Source organism: Pelodiscus sinensis, chromosome 5, assembly GCF_052426305.1.
Source record: "Pelodiscus sinensis isolate ZL-2025 chromosome 5, ASM5242630v1, whole genome shotgun sequence".
In the NCBI taxonomy this organism is placed as follows: Eukaryota; Metazoa; Chordata; order Testudines; family Trionychidae; genus Pelodiscus; species Pelodiscus sinensis.
The window spans coordinates 124696937-124718471 of record NC_143056.1 but is presented as its reverse complement, the minus strand read 5'-3'; the positions used below and the strand labels follow the sequence as shown (position 1 = coordinate 124718471).

General features: G+C 54.1%; 1 protein-coding gene across 5 annotated transcripts in view; it reads left to right on the top strand.

Annotated features, from left to right (window-relative positions):
• Nucleotides 1-21535, top strand: part of B4GALNT4 (beta-1,4-N-acetyl-galactosaminyltransferase 4) — a 120472-nt gene that overhangs the window by 94348 nt on the left and 4589 nt on the right. For all 5 annotated transcript variants that reach the window (XM_089778713.1, XM_089778712.1, XM_089778714.1 and 2 more), the window contains exons 9-16: nt 7586-7652; nt 10393-10536; nt 11032-11141; nt 12256-12356; nt 14990-15072; nt 17422-18736; nt 19116-19417; nt 20285-20438. In XM_089778713.1, coding sequence (XP_089634839.1) covers nt 7586-7652; nt 10393-10536; nt 11032-11141; nt 12256-12356; nt 14990-15072; nt 17422-18736; nt 19116-19417; nt 20285-20438 — 2276 coding nt within the window. The remainder of the gene's footprint in view (nt 1-7585; nt 7653-10392; nt 10537-11031; nt 11142-12255; nt 12357-14989; nt 15073-17421; nt 18737-19115; nt 19418-20284; nt 20439-21535) is intronic.

Here is a 21535-nt window from a genome sequence, read left to right as displayed (position 1 = left end):
TAAATGGATGCAGATGAAACACCAAAAGTTCAACCTAGACAGTCTGGCAATCCCCTCTCCTTTCTCCTCCGAACTGCTCAACTTTGATTCTCCCCAGGGCACCATTTCCCTAGTTCCTCAGTTGCCAAAGTCTTCAGTGCAGGCAAGACCTGAATTTCAAAGAGGAAAAACAAGTGGAGGTGGGGAGATACTTTCTTTGTGAGGAGAAAAATCCCTCTGAAGAGATCACAAGAAGGGAGGACCCGCAATGTATTTTTCCTTTGGCGGTTCCCCATCGTATCTCTGGGAATTTAGGGGCTGGTCCATACACAAAGTTGCGCCCATTTAGCCGTAGGTATGATATTTACAGTGGCTTTAGTTAAACCAGTTCACGAGGCTGCAAGGATGCAAACTTGCAAAACTGAAGTCAATCAAAGAGGTGTCTATTCAACGGAAGTGGGCCACTTTCAAATGGCAATACACTAGGAGCATCGACCCAGGACTTGGGGTCAACATAGCGGCGTGGGTTTCAACGCCAGTGTAAGTCCGTCCTTGTTTTTTTACCCAGACCAGGCTTGAATGGAATGTCTTAGGGCTTGAGCCAAAGCTTGCTGACTTCCCGAGTTGGATCAGGTCCCGGGTTGGCAACTTCAGTAAGATCTGTCTGGTGTAAATGGCGTATTCCCAGCTGCTCAGGGGGAGGTTCTGTCTCCTTTTGGTTTTAATAGTTTAAGCACAGAATACTGCGCGGCTGACTTCAAAACTGACGGGTAACATTGTGCGGGGTGCGCTGAGCAATGCCTCTGTGCTACTGGTCTCAGATCCACCTTGCTCCTTAAAGAGCTGAGCAATGACACACGATCCATTCAGGTAGCACCTCCATGCACTAGCGTCTCATGCTCCCCCTGCTGGTGCTGCGCGACGAGCTCTCCATAGACAGGAATTACTCTGACATCTATAGCTCAAGACCCCTATTGGTTAAAATGGCCTGGTGTCCACCATTTTGCAGGGGCAAGGGGTGTTCATGCTTGGCGAACGGTAGAGGCTGGCCGGGGAATGGCCCTGAGAAATGATGTTGTTACTTTCTTGGGCAGTACTGGGAACAATACTTAAGAAGCAAAAGGCAATCATGTCGAGCTAGCTCTCTCGTGGTGCTCGAGAAAGTCTTCCCTCCAATAGGGCGGGTGCTCATTTCAGGAGGGCAGCTCTTTCTCCTTGAGATAATGTTTCTCATTTCCTAGCGACTCTGAACAGTCTCGTTTTGATCCCTCTCCATGGAGCCCTGCTCCTTTCAGGGAGGTCGTTCCAGCTCTGTGAGCCACTGGATAGGAAATAGTGTTAGCCTTTTTAAAGAGACTCACTTCATCCCTCCTCTGAACTGGGAGGCGAGCCGTTCACAGCAAACGCTCCCCTGCCCCTTCCCGTCCTCGTTCAACTAGCTCAGTGGTTCCCAACCTTGTTTATATCACAGACAGGGAAACCTATTCACAAACTTTTGGCGGACTGGGACTATTTTATTTGCATATTTGCGTATTCATTATGCAAATAACAAATATGCAAATGCACAAATAAAATGTTACCAGTCCGCCAAAAGCCCCAGGCCCCAGAGCCGCTGTGAAAAACCAGCTTCAGCTCCGGCAGTTGCCACGGGGCAGGTGGCTGCTGCAGCTGAATCCAGCTGTTCGTGGGGGCCGGGGCTAGGGTACACCCTGGCCCCAGAGCCCCCCAGTGCCAGCCCTAGCCCTTAGAGCCCCCCTCCACTACTCCCCAGCACCAGCCATTGACCTCAGAGTCCCCTGCACCCAAGGCCCACCCCCCATCGCAAATGCCTCAGTGCCAGCCCCCTGCCCCTGAAATGCCCCCCACGCCCCTCAGTGCCAGCCTCCTGTTTCCAGAACCCCACTGCACCCCCCGAACCTCCCCAATGCCAGCCCCCAGTCCCGAACATTAGCCCCATCCCCAGGGCCCCCCAGTTCCAGACCTACCCCTGAAGCTCCCAGTGCCTGTCCCACCCCCCTCACGTAGCCCTGCGCTGACCTCCCAGCTGAGCGCTGCTGCCCAGTTCATGGTTGCTCAAAAGCTGCAATGTCGGGTTCCACGGGGCCCTCCCGCCATGCAGCGAACCGCTCTTCCATGGCCGGGAGGAGACCCCGCCCCTGCCCGGCGCTGGTTGGCTGAGAGGCAGGGCAGGACACGCCTCTTCCCACAGCCATGGTGGGAGGGGAGGCGCTTGGTGGTGTATCCCAGCCCAAGCCCCCAGAGCTGCCGCAGCCCACCAGCCAGCGGTTCGTGGCCTGCCACCGGGCCACAGACCAGCAATTGGGAACTGCTGAACTAGCTGCTGCCATGAAATCCCTGGCAAAAGCAGCAAACTTGCACTCCTGAAGACGCTTGTAAGGAATGTGAAAATAATCTCGCTTCACACTGGGTGCTGCACCTCTTTGGGTGTGAGATGGACCCGCCAGCTCCCCTGGGGGGCAGAGAGACCCACATAAGGTGGGTCTCTCTGCTCAGCCATCACTCAGTCTAGATAGATTGGCAGCACAGGGGAGAGTTTGTGTGTTCTAGAGAGATGCACATGGTACAATGTGTGGATGCAAACTGCCTTTGTCACTCAGAACACAACTGTCTCGCAAGCCTGTTCAATCAGAACTGGTTCTGAGCCTCAATACCACAGTGATTTCCTAACCCTAAAAATGGAAAATCCCCGTTCCGCCCTCCTTTACTGAAGGGATTCCCATTGGCTTTAGTCACAGGCTTCTGGCATTGTGTTGTGTAAGGGTTTGTCTAGACTACAGAGACTAGCACTACTGGAGCTGTGTTGGTGTGGCCGCATTGGTGCAAAGTGCTAGTGCAGACACACTGAGCTAGTGCAAAGCAGGGTGTGCACAAATGCCTTAATGAATTATCAGTAAATCTCACCTGTAGGCACCCAATCTTGGGGCAATACATGTATGGCTACAGCAGTGCAAACTCACTGCCCCATTCACCCCATCCCCCATGCAGACAAAGCCCGCACTCCTATCTGAAGTCACTCTGGATTTACACTGGTGTGTCCCCAGGGGCACCATTTTGGAGGACTAGGGAGACTGTAGCCCCCTCCTCCGCTGAATTTTGAACCAGGAGTCTACTAACGCTATCCCCAGATAGAGCTCTTAACAGCTTGAGTGTGATCTGTGATGAATTTGGAAGCTGGGAGCAGCAGATCCTTTGTGGCAGGGTGATTAAGATAACAAAAGTCTTGTCATTAAAGTAAACTAAAGATCATTAGAGACTAACAAATATATAGTATCATGAGCTTTCGTGGGCACAACACTCATCTGAAGAAGTGTGTTGTGCCCATGAAAGCTCATGATACCATCTCTATATATTTGTTAGTCTATAAGGTGCTAAAGGATCACTTTTTGTTTTTTTAAGTTACAGACTAATACGGCTACCCCTCTAAGACTTTTAAAGATCATTAGATGATTTCGAAAGCATTGGCAGGTACTCCAGTCAAAAGCTAGGAAACAAAGTGTGGGCTAACGGGAGTTTTGGGAGGGAGTGTAGAGGCAGAGTTTGACGGGGGGATAGATACATTTAACACTTGATGTTCTTTAAACTAAAACCAAAACCACCTGATTTAAAAAACAAAAAAGCCATCAAGAAAGGAATAAGCTCTAGGAGTGAAAAGAGAATGCAGACAGAAGCCTAGCAGCAGAGTGAGGGCTATCCAGTTTACAGCACCCAGTGTTGTATGTATGCCTGTGGGCAGGTGGCGTATGTGTGCATTCTGTGCAAGGAGCTCCTGGCCCTCTGAAACCATGTACGGGCTTTGGAGACCAGGGTGGAGCTAAGGGAGGTAGAGAGGTACATAAGTAAGACTTTCTGAGACACTGTAGAATGGTCCCACCTCTGGTCAGACAGCCCCTGTGTTGTTGAGGAGGGTGAAAGGCTCAGGGAAGGAGAACATCCAACTGGAGCAGAGGGAAACCATCGCATAGTTGAGACCCTCGTTCAAGAGGATGTTGGAGTGTCTTCTGGCACTGAGGATCTCTCTCTCTCCAGGCATTAGGAAGAGACAGGTCTTAGTAATGGGAGATTCCATTATTACAAACATAGACAGCTGGGTTTGTGATGACCAGGAAAACCGTATGGTGACTTGCCTGCCTGTGGCGAAGGTTGCAGATCTCTTGAGACATCTAAATAGACTTTTGTGTAGTCTGAGGAGGAGACGGTGGTCGTGGTACAAGTAGGTACCAATGCCATAGGGGAAGCTAGGCAAGAGATACTGACAGCTAAATTTAGGCAGCTAGGTAAAACATTGAAATGCTTCCAGTTCCATGCACAGGGCCAAGTAACAGCCAGAACTACAGGGCCTCAAGGATGAGACGACAATGTAGGGAGGAGGGGTTTAGATTTATTAAGAATTGGGGAAACTTTTGGGAAAGGGAGAGGCTATACAGGAAGGATGGGCTCCACCTAAACCAGAATGGGGAACCAGATTGCTGGCACTCAAAATTAAAAAGGTCGTAGAACAGTTTTTAAACTAAGGGCTGTGCGGAAATGCTAACGAATACAGGAAGCACATGCAATGGACAGAGATATCCCCTGGGGAGGGTCTATTAATAGAAATTCTCCCTGTCCTACTAAAGAGGAAAGGATGGAACATGATAAAATACAGGTAACGTCTGATGAGAAACAGTCAAATGTCCATTCAATCACGTCATGTAATGGCAGATAGCTACATAGAGACAAGTTTTTAAAGGGCTTATACACAAACGGTAGAAGTCTAAATAATTAGATGAGTGAACGAGAGTGCCTTGTATTGAATGAGGATTTTCATATAACAGACATCACAGAAACTTGGTGGAATGAGGATAATCAGTGAGACACAGTAATACCAGGGTACAAATTATATTGGAAAGACAGAATAGGTTTGGGGGGAGGATGAGTGGCACTATATGTGAAAGAAAGCATAGACTCAAATGAAGAATCTGAAATGAACCAGGCTGTTCCACAGAATCAATATGGGTAGTAATTCCATGCTCTGATAATAAGAATATAGCAGTAGAGGTATATTATCGATCACCTGACCAGGATGATGATAGTTACTGTGAAATGCTCAGGGAGAGTAGAGAGGCAACAAAAATAAAAACCTCAATAATACTAGCGGGATTTCAGGCTTCCCCATATTGACTGGGTACACGTCACCCCAGGACGAGATGCAGAGAGAACTTTTTTGGACACCTTAAATGACTGCTTCTTGGAGCATCTGGTTCTAGAATCCTCAAGAGGAAAGGCAATTTTTTATTTAGTCCTAAGTGGAGCACAGGATCTGGTCCAAGAGGTGGACATAGCTGGACCATTTGGAAATAGTGACCATAATGTAATTAAATTTAACATCCCTGTGGCAGGAAAAGTACCACAGCAGCCCAACACTGTGGCATTTAATTTCAGGAAGCGGAACTACACTAAAACGAGGAGGTTAGTTAAGCAAGTTAAAAGGTACAGGGCCAAAAGTAAAATCCCTGCAAGCTGTATGGAAACTTTTTAAAGATGCCATAATAGAGGCTTAACTTAAATGTATGCCCCAAATTTAAAAATGTAGTAAGAGTACCAAAAAAGTGCCACCGTGGCTTAACAATCAAGTAAAAGAAGCAATGAGAGATAAAAAGGCATTGTTTAAAAAGTGGAAGTTAAATCCTAGTGAGGATGATAGAAAGGAGCCTAAACTCTGGCAAGTAAAGTGTAAAAATATAATTAGGAAAGCCTACAAAGATTTTGAAGACCAGCTAGCCAAAAACTCAAAAAGCACTAGCAATTGTTTTAAGTACATCAGAAGCAGGAACTCTGCTAAACAACCAGTGGAGCCACTGGATGATTGAGATGCAATCAAGGGTGATAAAATCATTATGGAGAAACAAAATGAATTCTTTGCATCGATCTTCACAACGGATGACATGAGGGAGATTCCCAAATCTGAGTCATTCTTTTTAAGTGACACATTTTAGGAACTGTCCCAGATTGTGGTGTCAGAGGAGGTTTTGGAACAAAGTGATAAACTAAACAGTAATAAATCATCAGGACCAGATGGCGTTCACCCAAGAGTTCTGAAAAACTCACATATGAAATTGCAGAACTACAACTGTGGTTTAAAATCTATGCTTTAAATCAGATTCTTTACCAAATGACAGGAGGATATCTAATGTGACACCTTTTTTAGAAAGGGTACATCTGCACTGCAGCACAATGTCAAAATAACTAGCACTATTCCGAAATAACTTAGTCCGTGTCTACACAGCAGGCAGTTATTTCGAAATGTGTCAAAATACTGTCAAGATGGAGGACTTCTTCCTCCAATTCCTGTAACCCCCATTGTATGAGGAGTAAGGGAAGTCAGAGGAAGAGTGCTCTATTTCAAAATAAGTGCTGTGTAGACGCTACCTAGTTGGAAATAAGCTATTTCGAAATAAGGTACGCAATTCATGTAGCTCAATTTGTGTAGTTTATTTCGAGTTAAGCCCTGCAGTGTAGATGCACCCAAAGAGATCTAGAGCTGATGCTAGCAGTTACAGGCCAGTAGGTCTAACTTCAGTACGGGGCAAACTGATTGAAACTATAGTAAAGAACAAAATGGTCAAACACATAGATGAGCATAAGGAAAAGTCAACGTGGTTTTTGGAAAGGAAAATAATTTCTCACCAATTTACTAGAATTCTTTGAGGGAGTCAACAAGCATGTGGACAAGGGGGATCCAGAGGATATAGTGTACTTTGCAGAAGCCTTTGACAAGATCCATCACCAAAGGCTCTTAAGTAAACTGTCATGAGATAAAAGGGAAGCTCCTTTTATGGTTTGATAACTGGTTAAAAGATAGGAAACAAAGGGTAGGAATAAAATGGTCAGTTTTCAGAATGAAAGGAGGTAACTGGTGGTGTCCCGCAGGGGTCCATACTGGGACCAGTCCTATTCAATGTATTCATAAGTGATCTGGAGAAAGGGGTAAACAGTGAGATGACAAACGATACAAAACTGCTCAAGATAGTTTCAAGGATCTCTCAGAACTGGGTGAGAAGGCAACAAAATGGCAGGTGAAATTCAACATTGATAAATGCAAAGTAAAGGATATTGGAAAACATCATCCCAGCTATTTGTATAAATAGCACCTAGAATCATGATTAAAGTGGCCCTCCCCAACCAAAATCTGAAATGGTGCCCTGATGTGTCTCAGGCTGCAATCGGAATTGGAGGGCATCAGCACTGCACAATCTGGTGTTCCACTTTGGAGTGGCACCTTCCTGCTCCCCACACAGATGGGGCGGAGGCATAGGGGCATACTACCCGGCAGCAGAGTTCTGGGCATAGCTGCTTCCTGTTTCCCAGAGAGGGGAAGTGTCACATGGGCAGCGTGCTGTGGACTTGGGCAGCCTCTTCTCCCCTACAGTCTTGGCAGCCAAGAAAGAAGACACAGAGAGATGTGTCGAGTGGACGCATGTGACCGTAGGGATACTGGGGCAGCCTCTTGCTTCTTGCTGGTATGCCAGACTGCTTTGGCTGGGAGGCCAGCGTGATATGCACACACCCTACCGTGATTCTCATTCTCCTCTTTCTCCCTCTCTTCCAGTGGCGTGTGTTCCTGCCCAGCCTGAAGTTTGAAGTGATCGACTCCAACTCCATCTCTCTCTACACAGGTAAAGCCATTTCCCGGGGCACTGCTCTCCCCCAGCTCAGCTTATCCCTCCACAGACAGGTGCTTGGGCTAGGGGCATGGGCAGCATGTCTCCGCAGGTGTGCATGCTGTGGGAACGGCAGGCTGCGTGGCTGTAGGAGCGTGTGCGTGAATGCCATCGCCAGGGAGAGGCTGATGTTTGTGGTGGCTGTGGGTGGGATAGCCAGGGAGAGCATGTGCGCCATCGCAGACGAGCACCGGGCTGTGTAAATGGCCATCTACGCGTGTAACGGGCAATCCCGCGTCGGACTGTGTACTTATGTGTGTGTAGGCGTGGGGCCAGTGAGATAGGGATGCCAGTGGGAGCACCTGAGATTGTGCACATAGGCGTGCCAGCTTACGCAAGGCAGTGGAAGCACACGTGTGTGGCATTAGTGCGTCTGCGTGTTGAGGGCTGGGGATGTCTGCACGCCTGGGAGCCGGTGGGAATTTTCTGCATTACATGGTTTTCTTGTTGACAAAAGGCCTTTTTTACAACCCTCCCACATTTTCCTCAGAAACTTGCCCCAAAATGTTCTGCTTTCCATGATGCTGTTCGATGATGCTGGTGGTTTGTTGAAATCAGGGCCAGGGTAGAGGTGAGGGGTGGCTCTTGGCAGTCGTGGTTCTGTGGGGCAGACCCAGGCTGGGGCACTGGGGAGTGTCAGGGCAGGTGTGGTGCTAGGAGATGGATCAGGGCAGGCACAGTAGGGTGTCATGGAGCAAGCATGATGCTGTGGGGCAGATCGGGAAAGAATGACACCGGTTAGAAAGTCATCTGGACTCTCTGTGACTCTGGCAGAGCAAGTCAGGGAGACACGTGGCATCTGCTCAGAGACGCTGGTGGATTGCTGGCTCTCCCCGTCTGTGCTATGAGGTGGCCCATCTCCCTCCCCCGGACAAGCGCCCGGTCCTCTAAAACCCAATAGCACGTTCCCAAGACGCACCTATGCTGGCCACCTGGCCTTCCCTCCATGCTTTCACCACACGTTCCACGCTCCTAGGATTTGTGCTACTCCAGACACCTCGCCCCCCTACAGCACTGAGTGCCAGGCGGCAGGCCTTCCTCCTCAGGCCTTGCATTGCTATTGTTCCTCTAGCTGCTTGCCTCTCCCATGTGGGCCATGCCATGGGGTGGGAGGCTGGGGGGTTCCATTTGACTCAGGGTGCTCCAACAGTGTGAGCTACTAGGTTGGGCCCAGGAGGGTAACAAGAGGCAGCTGTGGGAGAGCAAGCGCTGTGTGCAGGCCAGCTCTGCGCTCACTGCTCCGGGCAGAGACCCGCTGTGGTTTAGTCAGGGAGGGTATGTCTACACTACCCCCCTAGTTCGAACTAGGGGGGGTAATGTAGTCATACGGAGTTGCAAATGAAGCCCGGGATTTGAATTTCCTGGGCTTCATTTGCACGAAGCCGGCTGGAGCCATTTTTAAATGCCGGCTAGTTCGGACTGCGTGCAGTGCGGCTACACGCGGCACGAACTAGCTAGTTCGTATTAGGAAGCCTAATCCGTCCGAACTAGCTAGTTCGTGCCACGTGTAGCCGCACTGCACGCAGTCTGAACTAGCCGGCATTTAAAAATGGCGCCGGCCGGCTTCATGCAGATGAAGCCCGGGAAATTCAAATCCCGGGCTTCATTTGCACCTCCGTATGACTACATTACCCCCCTAGTTCGAACTAGGGGGGTAGTGTAGACATACCCGGAGTGACTTAGGGCCCTGCAGAAGCTGTGAGTCAGAGGGACTGGGATGGGGCAGGGTTTGGGTGAGGGGATCAGTGTGGGGTTTGGGGTGAAGAGTGGCAGGGCTTGATGCGAGGGGATGGGGCAGGGTTTGGGGTGGGGGATTGGGATGGGGCAGGGTTTGGGGAATGGGGATTGGTGTGTAGTTTGGTGTGAGGTGGGGCTGAGTTTGATGCGAGGGGATTGGATGGGATTTGGGATGGGAGGATTGGGATGGGGCAGGGTTTGGGTGGGGAGATTGGGTTAGAGCAGGGTTCGGGGTGAGGAGATCGATGTGGGGTTTGGGGTGAAGAGTGGCAGGGCTTGATGCGAGGGGATGGGGCAGGGTTTGGGGTGGGGGATTGAGATGGGTCAGGGTTTACGGAGTGGGAATCGGTGTGTAGTTTGGGGTGAGGTGTGGCTGAGTTTGATGCTAGAGAACCTTGATGGGGTGGAGTTTGGGATGGGGGTATTGGTGTGGGATTTGGGGTGAGGTGGGGATGCGAGGGTATTGGGATGGGGTGGAATTTGGGGAGGGAGGATGGGGTGTGGCATGAGGTGGGACAGTGTTTGATGTGAGGGGATTAGGATGGGGCGGGGTTTAGGCAGGGGTTTGGGATGGGGCAGGATTTGAGGGGCAGTGGACCTGCAGTCAGGGGAGATTGGGATGGAACAGAATTCAAGGCGGGGGGATCAGGACGGGGTGAGGTTTGAGGGGTTAAATTGTGTGTCAGGGGACCTGGAGCATAGTTTGGGGTCCAGAGGATTAGGGTGGGGTGGGGATTGGGCTTGGTGCTAAAGCTGTGGTTAGGGAAGGTCCACATGGAGCATCTCTGTCTGGCCCCACCACCCAGGAGAGGACTTGGTCGCTAAGTGCTCTCTTGTCAGGCTACTCCTGCCCCCAGAGCATGGCCAGCTGGGCCAACAGGAGTCCCTGGGTATGTTCACCAGGAGTTGAGCTGAGTCCCAAGGGCACTGTGGCCTTTCTCCTCGTTCTCTCCTGCAGACGAGTCCTCTCTGAAGATGAACCATGTGGCCCACATCCCCCAGTCCCTCGCCAGCCATGCCGGGGGCTACCTGTGGGAGGCACAGAGAGACGAGCATGGAGCCGACATGCTCAGACCCGACCCCAGGGACACCTTCTTCCTCAGTAAGTGGGGCAGGAGCCTCCCGGGAGAGGCCTTGCTTGTGCGGGGTGGGGGGAGTGGAAGGGCCAGGGATTTGCCCCCCTCGGGGGAGGGGCTGTTAGTCTGTGCAGAGTAGGTGAGGAGATGAGGCTGGATAGGATCAGTTACCACAGGCACCCAGGGATCCCCTGCCTGCGCCCCCCAGCTCCATGCCCTGGGGAGGAGCCATCTGTGCTGGCCTATTGGGGCTGGGCCAGGCTGGATGGTCATCCAGGATGGGCTGGGCTGTAGGGGATGGGAGGGATGGGCGGATGCCCCGACCGCAATGGGCTATAGGAGAAAGTGGGGGCTGGGTTAGCCTATAGGGGATGGGATGGGCAGTCACCCAGTGTGGCTGGGCCGTAGATATCAGGCTGCGTTGCGCAGGCCTATTGGGATAAGGTGCTGGGGGCTTTGGGGTGGCGTGGCTGAGGGCCTCCCAGGCCACACAGATGAAGCCCTGACTTCCTCTTGCCCAGCTCCCCAGATTGAGGCGTCCCGCGTGGAGAACGTGCTGGTGCCCTGTGCCTACAGCCCCACCTACGTGGTGAAGGACTTCCCTATCGCCCGCTACCAGGGCCTGCAGTTCGTAAGTGTCCGGCTGGCTCTGGCAGGGAACGCTCGGCCGTGTCTCCGCTCCCCTGCCTGCCCCTGGTCCCGTGGGAGCTGCTGGGTCTTGGGCACGAAACCCCTGTGTCTGCAGGGCCTTCCCGAGCCAGTGGACAGCTTCCCACTGGCTTCTGGGGCTCTGGGCCAGGCCCGCGGGCACAGCTCCTCCGGTCCCCGAGCAAGGCAGCGGTGGCCAGGCGCGTGTTGGCAGCACTGCAGCCCCCGGGGGCTTGTGGGTGTCGGGAGCAGCCACGTCACCAGGGCCCTCGTGATCCTGTTCTGTCCCCTGCCGGCTCGGCAGTCGTGACGCCCGCCTGGAGCTCTGCTGCAGTGCGGGAGCCCCTCCCCGCAGGCACAGGGCTCTGTGTGCTCGCAGAGCGCTCCGGGAGCACCACCCCCTCGGCTCGCCCACCCACCAGCTGGGACTTGACATCCCCCTCCCCATGTCCCATGCAGCCAGTCCGCCCTCGCCCACACAGCCACGGAGAGGCTCGCTCAGCTGCCAAGGCGGGTGGTAGAAAGGGGCTGTTGCTCTCTCTGCCCAATCTGTCAGCACTTCTGGGGACAGAGAGTAAACGGGGTGGGGGGGGCTCCCTAACACACAGGGGAAAGCAACATCCAGTAGGGTCCCTTTATAAAGACTCATTGACAGCCCCCCAGCCTTGCCCGTAAATACCCCTGTCTCCCACCTGTCCCAGAGGTGCCAGGCCCCTGCCCGACCTCCCAGTGCACCAGCCAGCTCAGATTGCTGGCTGCTCCTCTGGTGCAGTGCCCACCAAGGCCCTGTTCCTGCAGCCTCTGGCACAGGCAGCAGCAGCGCCAGGGAGCCACAATGCTAACATGAACTGAGTCATCTCCTTCCAGTCCCCTCCCCTGCCCTTCAAAGGAGCCGGCTGAGTGCTGGCCTGGCAGACGCCGTGGGCTGATGAGCATCAGGCTTCTCTGCCAGGAAAGGCTCCGGTCCAAGGAGCTTGTGCAAACGGCCTCATGACCTCAGAGCCCTCACGGGGTGCGCCCACTCCTAGACCCCTCCCTGGCTCCTCCTGCCCCTGGGGTGCACAGGCTCTCGGTGACTCCTCTGCTCGGCTTCCCAGGTCTACCTCTCATTTGTGTACCCCAACGACTTCACCCGGCTCACCCACATGGAGATGGAGAACAAGTGCTTTTACAGAGAGTCCCCCATCTACCTGGAGAAGTGAGTGACGGGGGTGAGGGGGGAGGAAGGTTCAGTGTGGGCCCTGTGCTGTGTCGGCTGCTATGGGAGCTGGGGGCTCCGTGACAAGCCAGAGAGCTGCTAGACATAGGGCCCCTTAGCACTAGGGCAGGGACATCTGCAGAGACAGGACAGGGCAGACCATGCACTGTGCCTTGGCCCTGCTCTGCCACGGGCCCAGCCAGGGCACTGAGGAGCCTGGGCTACCCACAGAGGGGCAGTGGTTGAGACTCAGGCCCTGTTTCCTAGGGAACCAGACTGGACCCACCAAGCCCATCCCTCAGGCTCTGTATCCCAGGCTAGGCCCCTTTCCAGTCAGCAGCCTCCCGTCCCCTTGCGCTGGCTCAGACCGTCCCAGCAAATGGATGCTGAGGCAGACGCCCGCTTTGCATCAACTCTGACCCTCCCTGGAGAGCATCCCCACAGGGTGACTTGCCAGGAGCCAGGAAGCATGTTTCCTCTGTCTACCTGTTTGCAGCGAGAGATTCAGAAGAGAAACGTGGGGGCCACCCAGCAGCCAAGCAGCCCACTGCTCTAAGCTCACAGTGGTGGATGAGCAGATAAGGCCTCGCCCCAGGCACCATGTAATAAGAGGAGGGACACTTCTGGGGGACACTTCTGACAGCATCAGTTGAAGGCAAATAGCACAGAGACAGGGCTATGTACAGCCCCAGACTGAGGTCCTCCATTGTAAAGCACACCAAGCCGGTCTCAAAGGGCACTTCTGTTCACTACACTGGCTCACAAGAAGTCATACAAGCAATTCCTTTAGGCACTTCAGATCTCCTCTGCCACCACCAGCACCACTCCTTGCACAAACAGAGGTTATGAAAAGAAAGAAAGAAAGAAAGAAAGAAAGAAAGAAAGAAAGAAAGAAAGAAAGAAAGAAAGAAAGAAAGAAAGAAAGAAAGTTAAAATGTTTAAAAGAATCAGATACATACAACAATGGCAAAGTTCTTGGTTGAGGCTTGTAGCAGTGATGGATTGCTGAAGTCAGGTCTCAGAAGTACATCCACTATTACGGTGGGTCATTCAGTCCTTTGTTCAGAGCTTCAGTTTTTAGTAAAGATCCTCCAGAGGTGAGAAGCAGGATTGAAGACAAAATGGAGGAGCATATCCTTTGTCGTGTGGAGGGGATCCTGTTGTTCTTGCTGAGGAGAAGTACAGCTACAAGATGGGTACCCCCAGTACCTACAGTTTTCAGACACACACATAAATTTTCTACCATTGCAACACATTTGTTTAAACAACTTAATTGTAGCTGGGCGGACAATGAAATGTTTGGGTGTAAAAAGTACAAAAATAATAAAACTCTGTAAAACTTAAAACAAAAATTCAGTTTTCTCCAAAGTTCAGTTGTGTTGACGTACCACCCAGACTTCTCTCAAGTACCCCTAAGGGTACTTGTACCACTGGTTGAGAAACACTGGAGTAGATGACACTTATAGGAAAGTTCAATAAATTAAATATATGTAAGAGATTTTTTTATTAACGTGCTTGCAAAAGAGAAATAAAAGAACTGTTTTAAATTTGTAGGATTTCAACTTCAAACATTATTCATTTTATTGAATAATTACCATTCATAGTATATTTGAATCAGAAACTTGTAAAGTTTCCATTACTCTTTCCTTAACTAATGTGAATTATTTTAAACTTAAAAAAACAAAAAATGATCTGGTAGCACTTTATAGATTAACAAAACATATAGATGGTATCGTGAGCTTTTGTGGGCACAGCCCACTTTGGAGTGCGCTGTGCCCACGAAAACTCATGACAACATCTATATGTTTTCTTAGTCTATAAAGTGCTACCAGATCAGTTTTTGTCTTTGTAAGTTTATCCTGTACAGACTAACTTGACTATCCCTGAAGCTTTTGATTATTTTGTGATTTGTAACAGTAAAAATTTTCTTTGCACTAAAATGACAGTTGAATAGGCTACTTTTAGCAAATATTTTTATGAGCTCTAATAATAAAAATCAATATTTTTTCCAATGAAAAACAAAAATAATTATTTAAACCTTTCACCCAGAATATTCTGGTGTAAAAAGTAGTGCGTTCAGCTAATTTCAGTGGCAGAATTGTTTATGCAAAATTTGGTATCTGTAGGTAATCGCGAAGTACAACTATATTTTGCACAAAAAAAATCCACAAACAAAACAAACTCTTCAAAATATATAGTAGATATAAGCACAGAGCCGATACTAATAACTTCAAATACAAAAATGATACATGACTACAAATGGCATACACATAATCTATTTCTAGACATCTCACTTGGCACACTTTGAACAAGATGTGTTGCAAACATGTGCTAGTAGTTGCAGTACTGCCCTGTATGTAACACACCCTGTATGTTCATAATACAGTCCAATAACATCACACCCCAGCGTGAAACGCCAGAGGATCTCAGCTCTGGCCCTGCTGGGTCTGACGATAGGGATCAAAAGAGGCACCTTGTTTGGCTTGGCTTGGCTTGGCTTGGCTTGGGGAGGTTTGCCATTGGCTGGGTCGGCATCAGGGCATCTTGGGGAGGTTTGCCATCGGCTGGGTCGGCATCAGGTGTGTGGGCATCTCAGAGACGCTGTTGTTTGCTTCTCTTTCCCCTCCCCCCAGATTTGGCTTCTACAAGTACATGAAGATGGATGAGGAAGAGGAGGATCCTCGCCAGAGAGCTTTTCTCTTCCTGAACTCAGACAGTAAGCCGCCCTTGCACGCCGCTTGCTCCAACTGGGCAGCTGCCCTGTTTGTCTCTGCAGCTTGGCGTGGTGCTGGTATTCCTCCGTGCCAGTCTGTCCTGCCATCTGCTAGTAGGGATAGTGCTTCACAGCCTAGGGTATGTCTAGACTACATGCCTTTGCCGACAGAGGCATGTAAACTAGGCTACCCGACATAGTCAGTGAATTGGGGATTTAAATATCCCCGGCTTCATTAAAATAAAAATGGCTGCCACACTGTGCCAGCTCAGCTGATGGTCAGCACAGCGCGCGAATCAAGATGCAGATCGCTCGTCGGGGAAGCCTTTGTCGACCACTCCTGTAAACCTCGTTTCACGAGGCATAAGGGAGCGGTCGACAAAGGCTTCCCCTGTCGACCAATCCGCGTCTTGACTCGCGCGCTGTGTCGACGATCAGCTGAGCCGGCACAGCAAGGCGCCCATTTTTATTTTAATGAAGCCGGGGATATTTAAATCCCCGCTTCACTGACTATGTCGTGTAGCCTAGTTTACATGCCTCTGTCAGCAGAGGCATGTAGTCTAGACATACCCCTAGTATGCCCAGGCACTGGGTTGCAGCTGGAGCCCAATTGCTGAGCTGGGTACCAGCTGGGTGGTAAGAAAGGAGTCAGGCAGGACGGGGGGATCTGATACAGAGGCAGGGGCACGGAGCGGCAGGGGGTTCTCCAGAGTGGGGCCGGAACGCACTGGCTGCCGACCCCACCCCTAGGGACTATAGAATAGTTGACTAACCAATAAGAATTCATGAGGTTACTCGACTATTAAATTAACCCCTATTTAACATCCCTAGGTGGAGGGGAAGGAGGGTGTCATCTGACTGCTGACTATTCGCTGTCTGCCTTTGGGCCCATCATTGTATCTCTTAGACACAGTTTGCACACCTGTAAAATCAGGACTGTCCCTACTAATACACAAATCCTGCAGCTGCATAGGGCACCACGAAATTTGGGGCAACAAACGTTCTAGTCCTAGCTCGGCAGGTCACAGAACCTGACCCACCCACTCGACCTCGCACCTCTGGCTGAGTTCCAGAAGTCTTCAGATCTTGATGTAAAGATTTCAAGTTACAGACAGTCCACCCTTTACAGACAGTCCACCAAGTGACCCTCATCCCTCTGCCAGTCTGATCTGAGGGAAGTTTCCCTCCTGACCCCATTGATGGAGCGTGCAAGAGACCCGCCAGCCAGACACCTGGGAAAGAATTCTCTGTAGTAACACAGGGTCCCCCCCATCTAACCTTTCACGTGTGGCCTGAGGACGCGAGGGCTAGTTCATTAGTGTGTGCAAATTTCTGTGAGATCCTCTGCTGGAAAGACAGAAAGGAAACACCATGGTAGTTAGTCCAGTAGTGAAATGAAAACACTCTCCCCATTGGTGCTGGGGTTGAAACAAGCGAATGGAGCCGGCCCATCAGAGTTGCTGCCAGTCAATCCAAGAGCCAGAGATGGACACTGATAAAAATGGACACAGTATTAGTTTCTATGATTTATTATTTGTCTCCTGGGAGGCCCCACCCCCCTGCCAAACTGAGCCTCCCTGCCCCTGTGAGCTGATGAAGCAGTCCAGCCCAACAATCAAAGGTCCAGTCCCAGATTCCTGGCCCTTTGGATGTCCCAGCGGCACGCTCTCCTACCCTGGCAGCACTTCTCTGGCCAGGAACAAATCTCTGACCCTTGCGAATAAAGGAATAACACCAAGCTCCTCTCTAGCTCCGTGCAGCAGGAGACCTCCAAGCGCTTCTCATTCAGTGTGATGGGGCAGTGCTCCCATTCCCACTGCATAGATGGGAAAAGGAGGCTAAGTGACCTGCCCATGGTCACACAGGCTGTAAGTGTCGGAGCAGGGAATTGTACATGAGTCTCCCAAGCCCAAGGGCAATGCTGCAGCCACTGGACTCTCTCACCCTCCCCCCAAAGGGCTGGAGCCTGAGCACCTTGGTCAGCTGAATGAAGCCAAGGGGCTGCAGGGTGTGGTGGAAAATTCAAACACCACTAACACAGCAGTCCCAGCTCTGCAGGTAACTAGGGAGTCACCCCTTCCCCTCCGATCCTGTTCTGGCAGAGCCCCCGCTGCTGGACACTGGCTGGCAGGGTCAGTTCCTCCCTGCATTAGCTCCCTGGGGTAGCTGGGGGGCAGGACTTGATGGTCTACAATAGGCTAAACCTGGCAGTCTCTGTGACCCAGGCCTGCTTGGGGTTATTACACTGCAGGGGCCGGCGCTTGGAGAATCCATCTCCCAGGTGCCTTGTGAATGCAGATGCTTCAGGACCTCGTGTTCCAGGGGCCTTCCTGCACTGTGCTTGCTTTGCAGATTTCCTGGATGAGGAGGAGGAAGGAGCAGATAGTCCTGAGCCCACGGACCCACCTCCCGCTGGCAAGGAGAAGAGCCCCAGGGCACCGAGCCCACCCCTGGGCACTGGGACCAAAGGGAGGGGCATCTCTCTAGCAGCAAGGGATGACGGGGGCAACGTGGACTACCACCTGCCCCGCCACCCACAAAGGACAGTTCAGGAGGAAGGTGATGCGCCAGGGCAGCCACGAATCCAGGACCTGCACAATGGGGCCAGCCCCAGCTCCACGGCCAGCCCCAGGGATTCCCAGACCTATGAGAGGACTCCCCCTTTACGAGGACAGGCCGGGGTCCCGGGGCGCTCCCTCAGCTGGGCACGCCAGGAGCCAGACCCGGCCAGCGAGAGAGAGGCAGATAAGCCGGGGCTGCTGGGGTCCCCGAGGCGGGGCAGTGCCCTAAGCCGCCAGCCCCACTTCTCCATGCCCATCTTCGGGGGCAAAGCCAAGCCCCAGGGCCCAAGCAGGCCTGTGGCGCCTCTTGAGGACAGGAAGGCCAAGAAGCCCCAGGAAAAGGTGTATGTGACCCGGCTGCAGCCGAGCAAGCGCAAGGCCCCACCGCAGGAGGCCGCCTTCCCTGGTGTCTTTCTCTACCCTAAGCCGCTGAGGAGGGTGCGCCTGAACTCAAGGGCCCCCCAACGGCGCTCCAGCCCCTCCGCCAAACTCCGCAACCTCCCTGGCCACCGGGCACCCTGGCTCCTAGGCAACGGCTCCAGGGAGACGGACCCCTCCAAGAGAAAGAGCCCCAGAGCCCGCAGCAGGAAGTGGGCGCAGCTGTACCAGCGTGAGGACCCAGAGGCCGTGGGCGAGTGGAGGGCACAGCCTAGCGTCCAGCTGCCCGCCGCGGAGGGGCTGTTCAGCCAGGAGGCCCTGGAGGTCACAGCTGCCACCCCAGCCCGGACCGCAGCCGCGGCCGCCCTGGATTACAACTCGGAGGCGGTCCTGTCGGCCGGGGTGCGGGTGACGTCCTTCCTGAGGGTGTCGGAGGTGACAGCGTCGCAGCAGGAGGCCCGGGAGGGCCCGGGCAAGGCCCAGGAGCAGGAGGAGGAGGAGGAGCTGTCGGACTACAGCTATGAGAACTCGGAGCTGCAGCAGAGCTGGCTGGAGGACTCCATCAACTGGCAGAGGACGTTCAGCGTCAGCGCGGTGGATTTTGAGCTGCTGCGCTCCGACTGGAACGACCTGCGCTGCAACGTCTCGGGCAACCTGCAGCTGAGCGAGAGCGAGGTGGTGGACGTGGTGGCCCAGTACATGGAGAAGCTGAACGAGAAGAATGGCGGGTAGGTGGGCGCGGGCAGGGTGCGGAGCTAGACCCGGGGATCGGGCGAGGCTACGCTCTGCTCAGCCCTGTCCCCATCTGGCGGGCCAAAGGGGAGGGGGGGTCTCCGTGTCACCCGGCCCTGGTGATACACACTCCTCTCCCGCAACAGGTCCCCGGCCCTGCACCTCCTGGCATGCGGGGGGAATCAAGCCACTAGTTTCTCCACCCCTCTTCCCCACCTGCTGAACCTCTCCTCAGGAAAGTGGGGGGCTCTCCTGGCCTAGATGCACCCCCCCTTGGAAGAGTGGGTGTGGGACTGCCCCTGTTCCTGGTGAGGGGGGAGGGCTGGGGTCTCGCCTGGGAAGGTGATGGTGTCAGTATCGCCCCCCCCCCCCAAGGATCTACACGCTGCTGCGCATTGTCAACGTGGAGAAGCGGCGAGACACGGCTCGGGGGAACCGCTACCTGCTGGAGCTGGAGCTGCTGGAGCGGGGCCAGAGAACGCTGCGGCTCTCTGAGTACGTCTACGTGCTGCTGCACCAGGGCAGGCCGGACGACAGCACCGAGGCCAACCCCGAGGGACCCACGGCCACCCAGCCCCCGCCCAGCCGCTGGAGCCTGCTCTCCGGGAAGCCTGTCCTGTGCCGGCCGCTGCAGCTCAGCTGGAGGCAGGACGTCATGGTGCACTTCGTGGTGCCGGGTGAGAACGGGGCCTGGGACAGTCCTGCCAGGCTCGCGGCGCCACTGGCCACAGGTCCCTGCAAGCTGCCTCCTGTCCCAGGAACTCTGGGGTCTTTCAGAGCCTGCGATGGGCCTGGGTGGCATTTGGCTGCATGGCCACACGGGCTGTGGCTGCTCACAGGAGCACTGGGGGGCCTGCTCCCCTCGTCCTCATGCCCCAGCAGCAGAGTCAAGCCTGGGCAGTGCTAGGAAATGAAGTCAATACGACGACAGTGCTCAGGGGCGTGCGGCCCCCGCGTGAGGCAGGGAGACTGACCGAACCCGCTGTGCAGAGAGAGCCTGGTGTGGGATGCGGAGTGTGTGTGGGGGCAGGGAGGTGGTAGCTCTCAGCTACAAGGAAGGGAACTCGTCCCTGGAGGGTGGCTGGGAGGTCTGACACTGGGATGGGGAGTGGGTCTCTGGGGAGGGGCGGGGTCAGGCTGTTGGCCATGAAGAAGGGGAGAGGGTCCTGGGGAGGGTCGGGGTCGGGCTGTTGGCCGTGGGGCAAGGGAGAGGGTCCTGGGGAGGGTCGGGGTTGGGCTGTCGGCCGTGGGGCAGGGGAGAGGGTCCTTGGGGAGGGTCAGGGTCGGGCTGTCGGCCGTGGGGCAGGGGAGAGGGTCCCTGGGGAGGGTCGGGGTCGGGCTGTCGGCCGTGGGGCAGGGGAGAGGGTCCCTGGGGAGGGTCGGGCTGTCGGCCGTGGGGCAGGGGAGGGGGTCCCTGGGGAGGGTCGGGCTGTCGGCCGTGGGGCAGGGGAGGGGGTCCCTGGGGAGGGTCGGGCTGTCGGCCGTGGGGCAAGGGAGAGGGTCCCTGGGCAGCGCTGACTCTGGGGGTGTGGTTTGTGCGGCAGTGAAGAACCAGGCGCGCTGGGTGCAGCAGTTCATCTCCGACATGGCCGGCCTGTACTGGGACACGAAGGACGCCAACTTCAACGTCATCCTGGTGGACTTTGAGAGCGAGGACATGGATGTGGAGAAGGCGCTGCAGGACGCCCGGCTGCCCCGGTAACGGAGCAGGGAGCCCCAGGACCCTTCTCCCACCAGTGCTAAGCCCTGCCCTGCTAGACCCCTAGCCCCACAGGAAAGGGGGCCTGGGCCCAGAGGGCACCCTCCACTCCTGGGCCTCATCTGCAGCAGACGCGCACCCATAGCTAGGCAACGGGAGGGTTCCAGGCAGCACCGAGGTGATGTCCCTCCTTCCTCACAGGGCGGGACTGGGGGGGGGCGTGTGTCTCAGTTACAGGCGCCCCCTCTCCAGCTCCTACTAGGCGTGTGGCTTGCTCAATGGGAGAGGAGCCAGGGCTTTGGTTTGTGACCTCTCGGTCACGGTCACTGAGCCCAGCCCCCCGAGGCCTGACCTGCAGCCCCCGGCTGTCCCCACTCCCCCGGCTATCCTAGCCCCACTCCCACCCAGCTCTGCCCACACACCGCAGGCCTGATCTGCAGCCCCTCAGCTAGCCCAGCCCGAGCTCCACCAGCTCTGCCCATACTTGCCAGGCCTGGCCTGCAGCCCTCCCTCCCCCGGCTACCCCAGCCCCGTGGGCCGCTCTGCTAATGCACCTCACTCTTGCATCTCTCCTGCTATTGCAGCCTTGGCTCCTGTGCCACAAAGGCTCCTAATTCAACCTGCCTTGCTTTGCTTTACCTCCTGGCTGCAGCTGTGCCCAGACAAGCTGGCTGCCTGCCAGCCGTCTGACCTGCAGTGTGAGGAAGGAGGAGTAAATGTCAGGTGCCCAGAGACACCCGTGTCCTTGCACTGCCAGGGGAGCTGAGTGCATGGAGCTGCTTTGCTCCTGCTTTCCCTGAGCCCCAGACACCGTGTGCTCCAGCCTGCTTTGAGGGGCTCTCGCCGGACGCCCTCGCTATGAGCCGGCTCACTCTGCCCAGCCAGCAGGCGCTAACTGGAGTGGTGCATCCCCAGCCATGGCTGTTCCCCCACACACACCCACACACGCACTCTCTTCATGCTGTTGTAGTTTGTGTTGCAGTGGTGGCCAGACGCCCCCCTAAAGATCAAGGGTCACATTATGCCAGATGCCATCCCTGCAGACAGCCACACGCTGTCCCTGCCCCAGCAAGCCTGCAGGCTGGTTGCTTGCTTG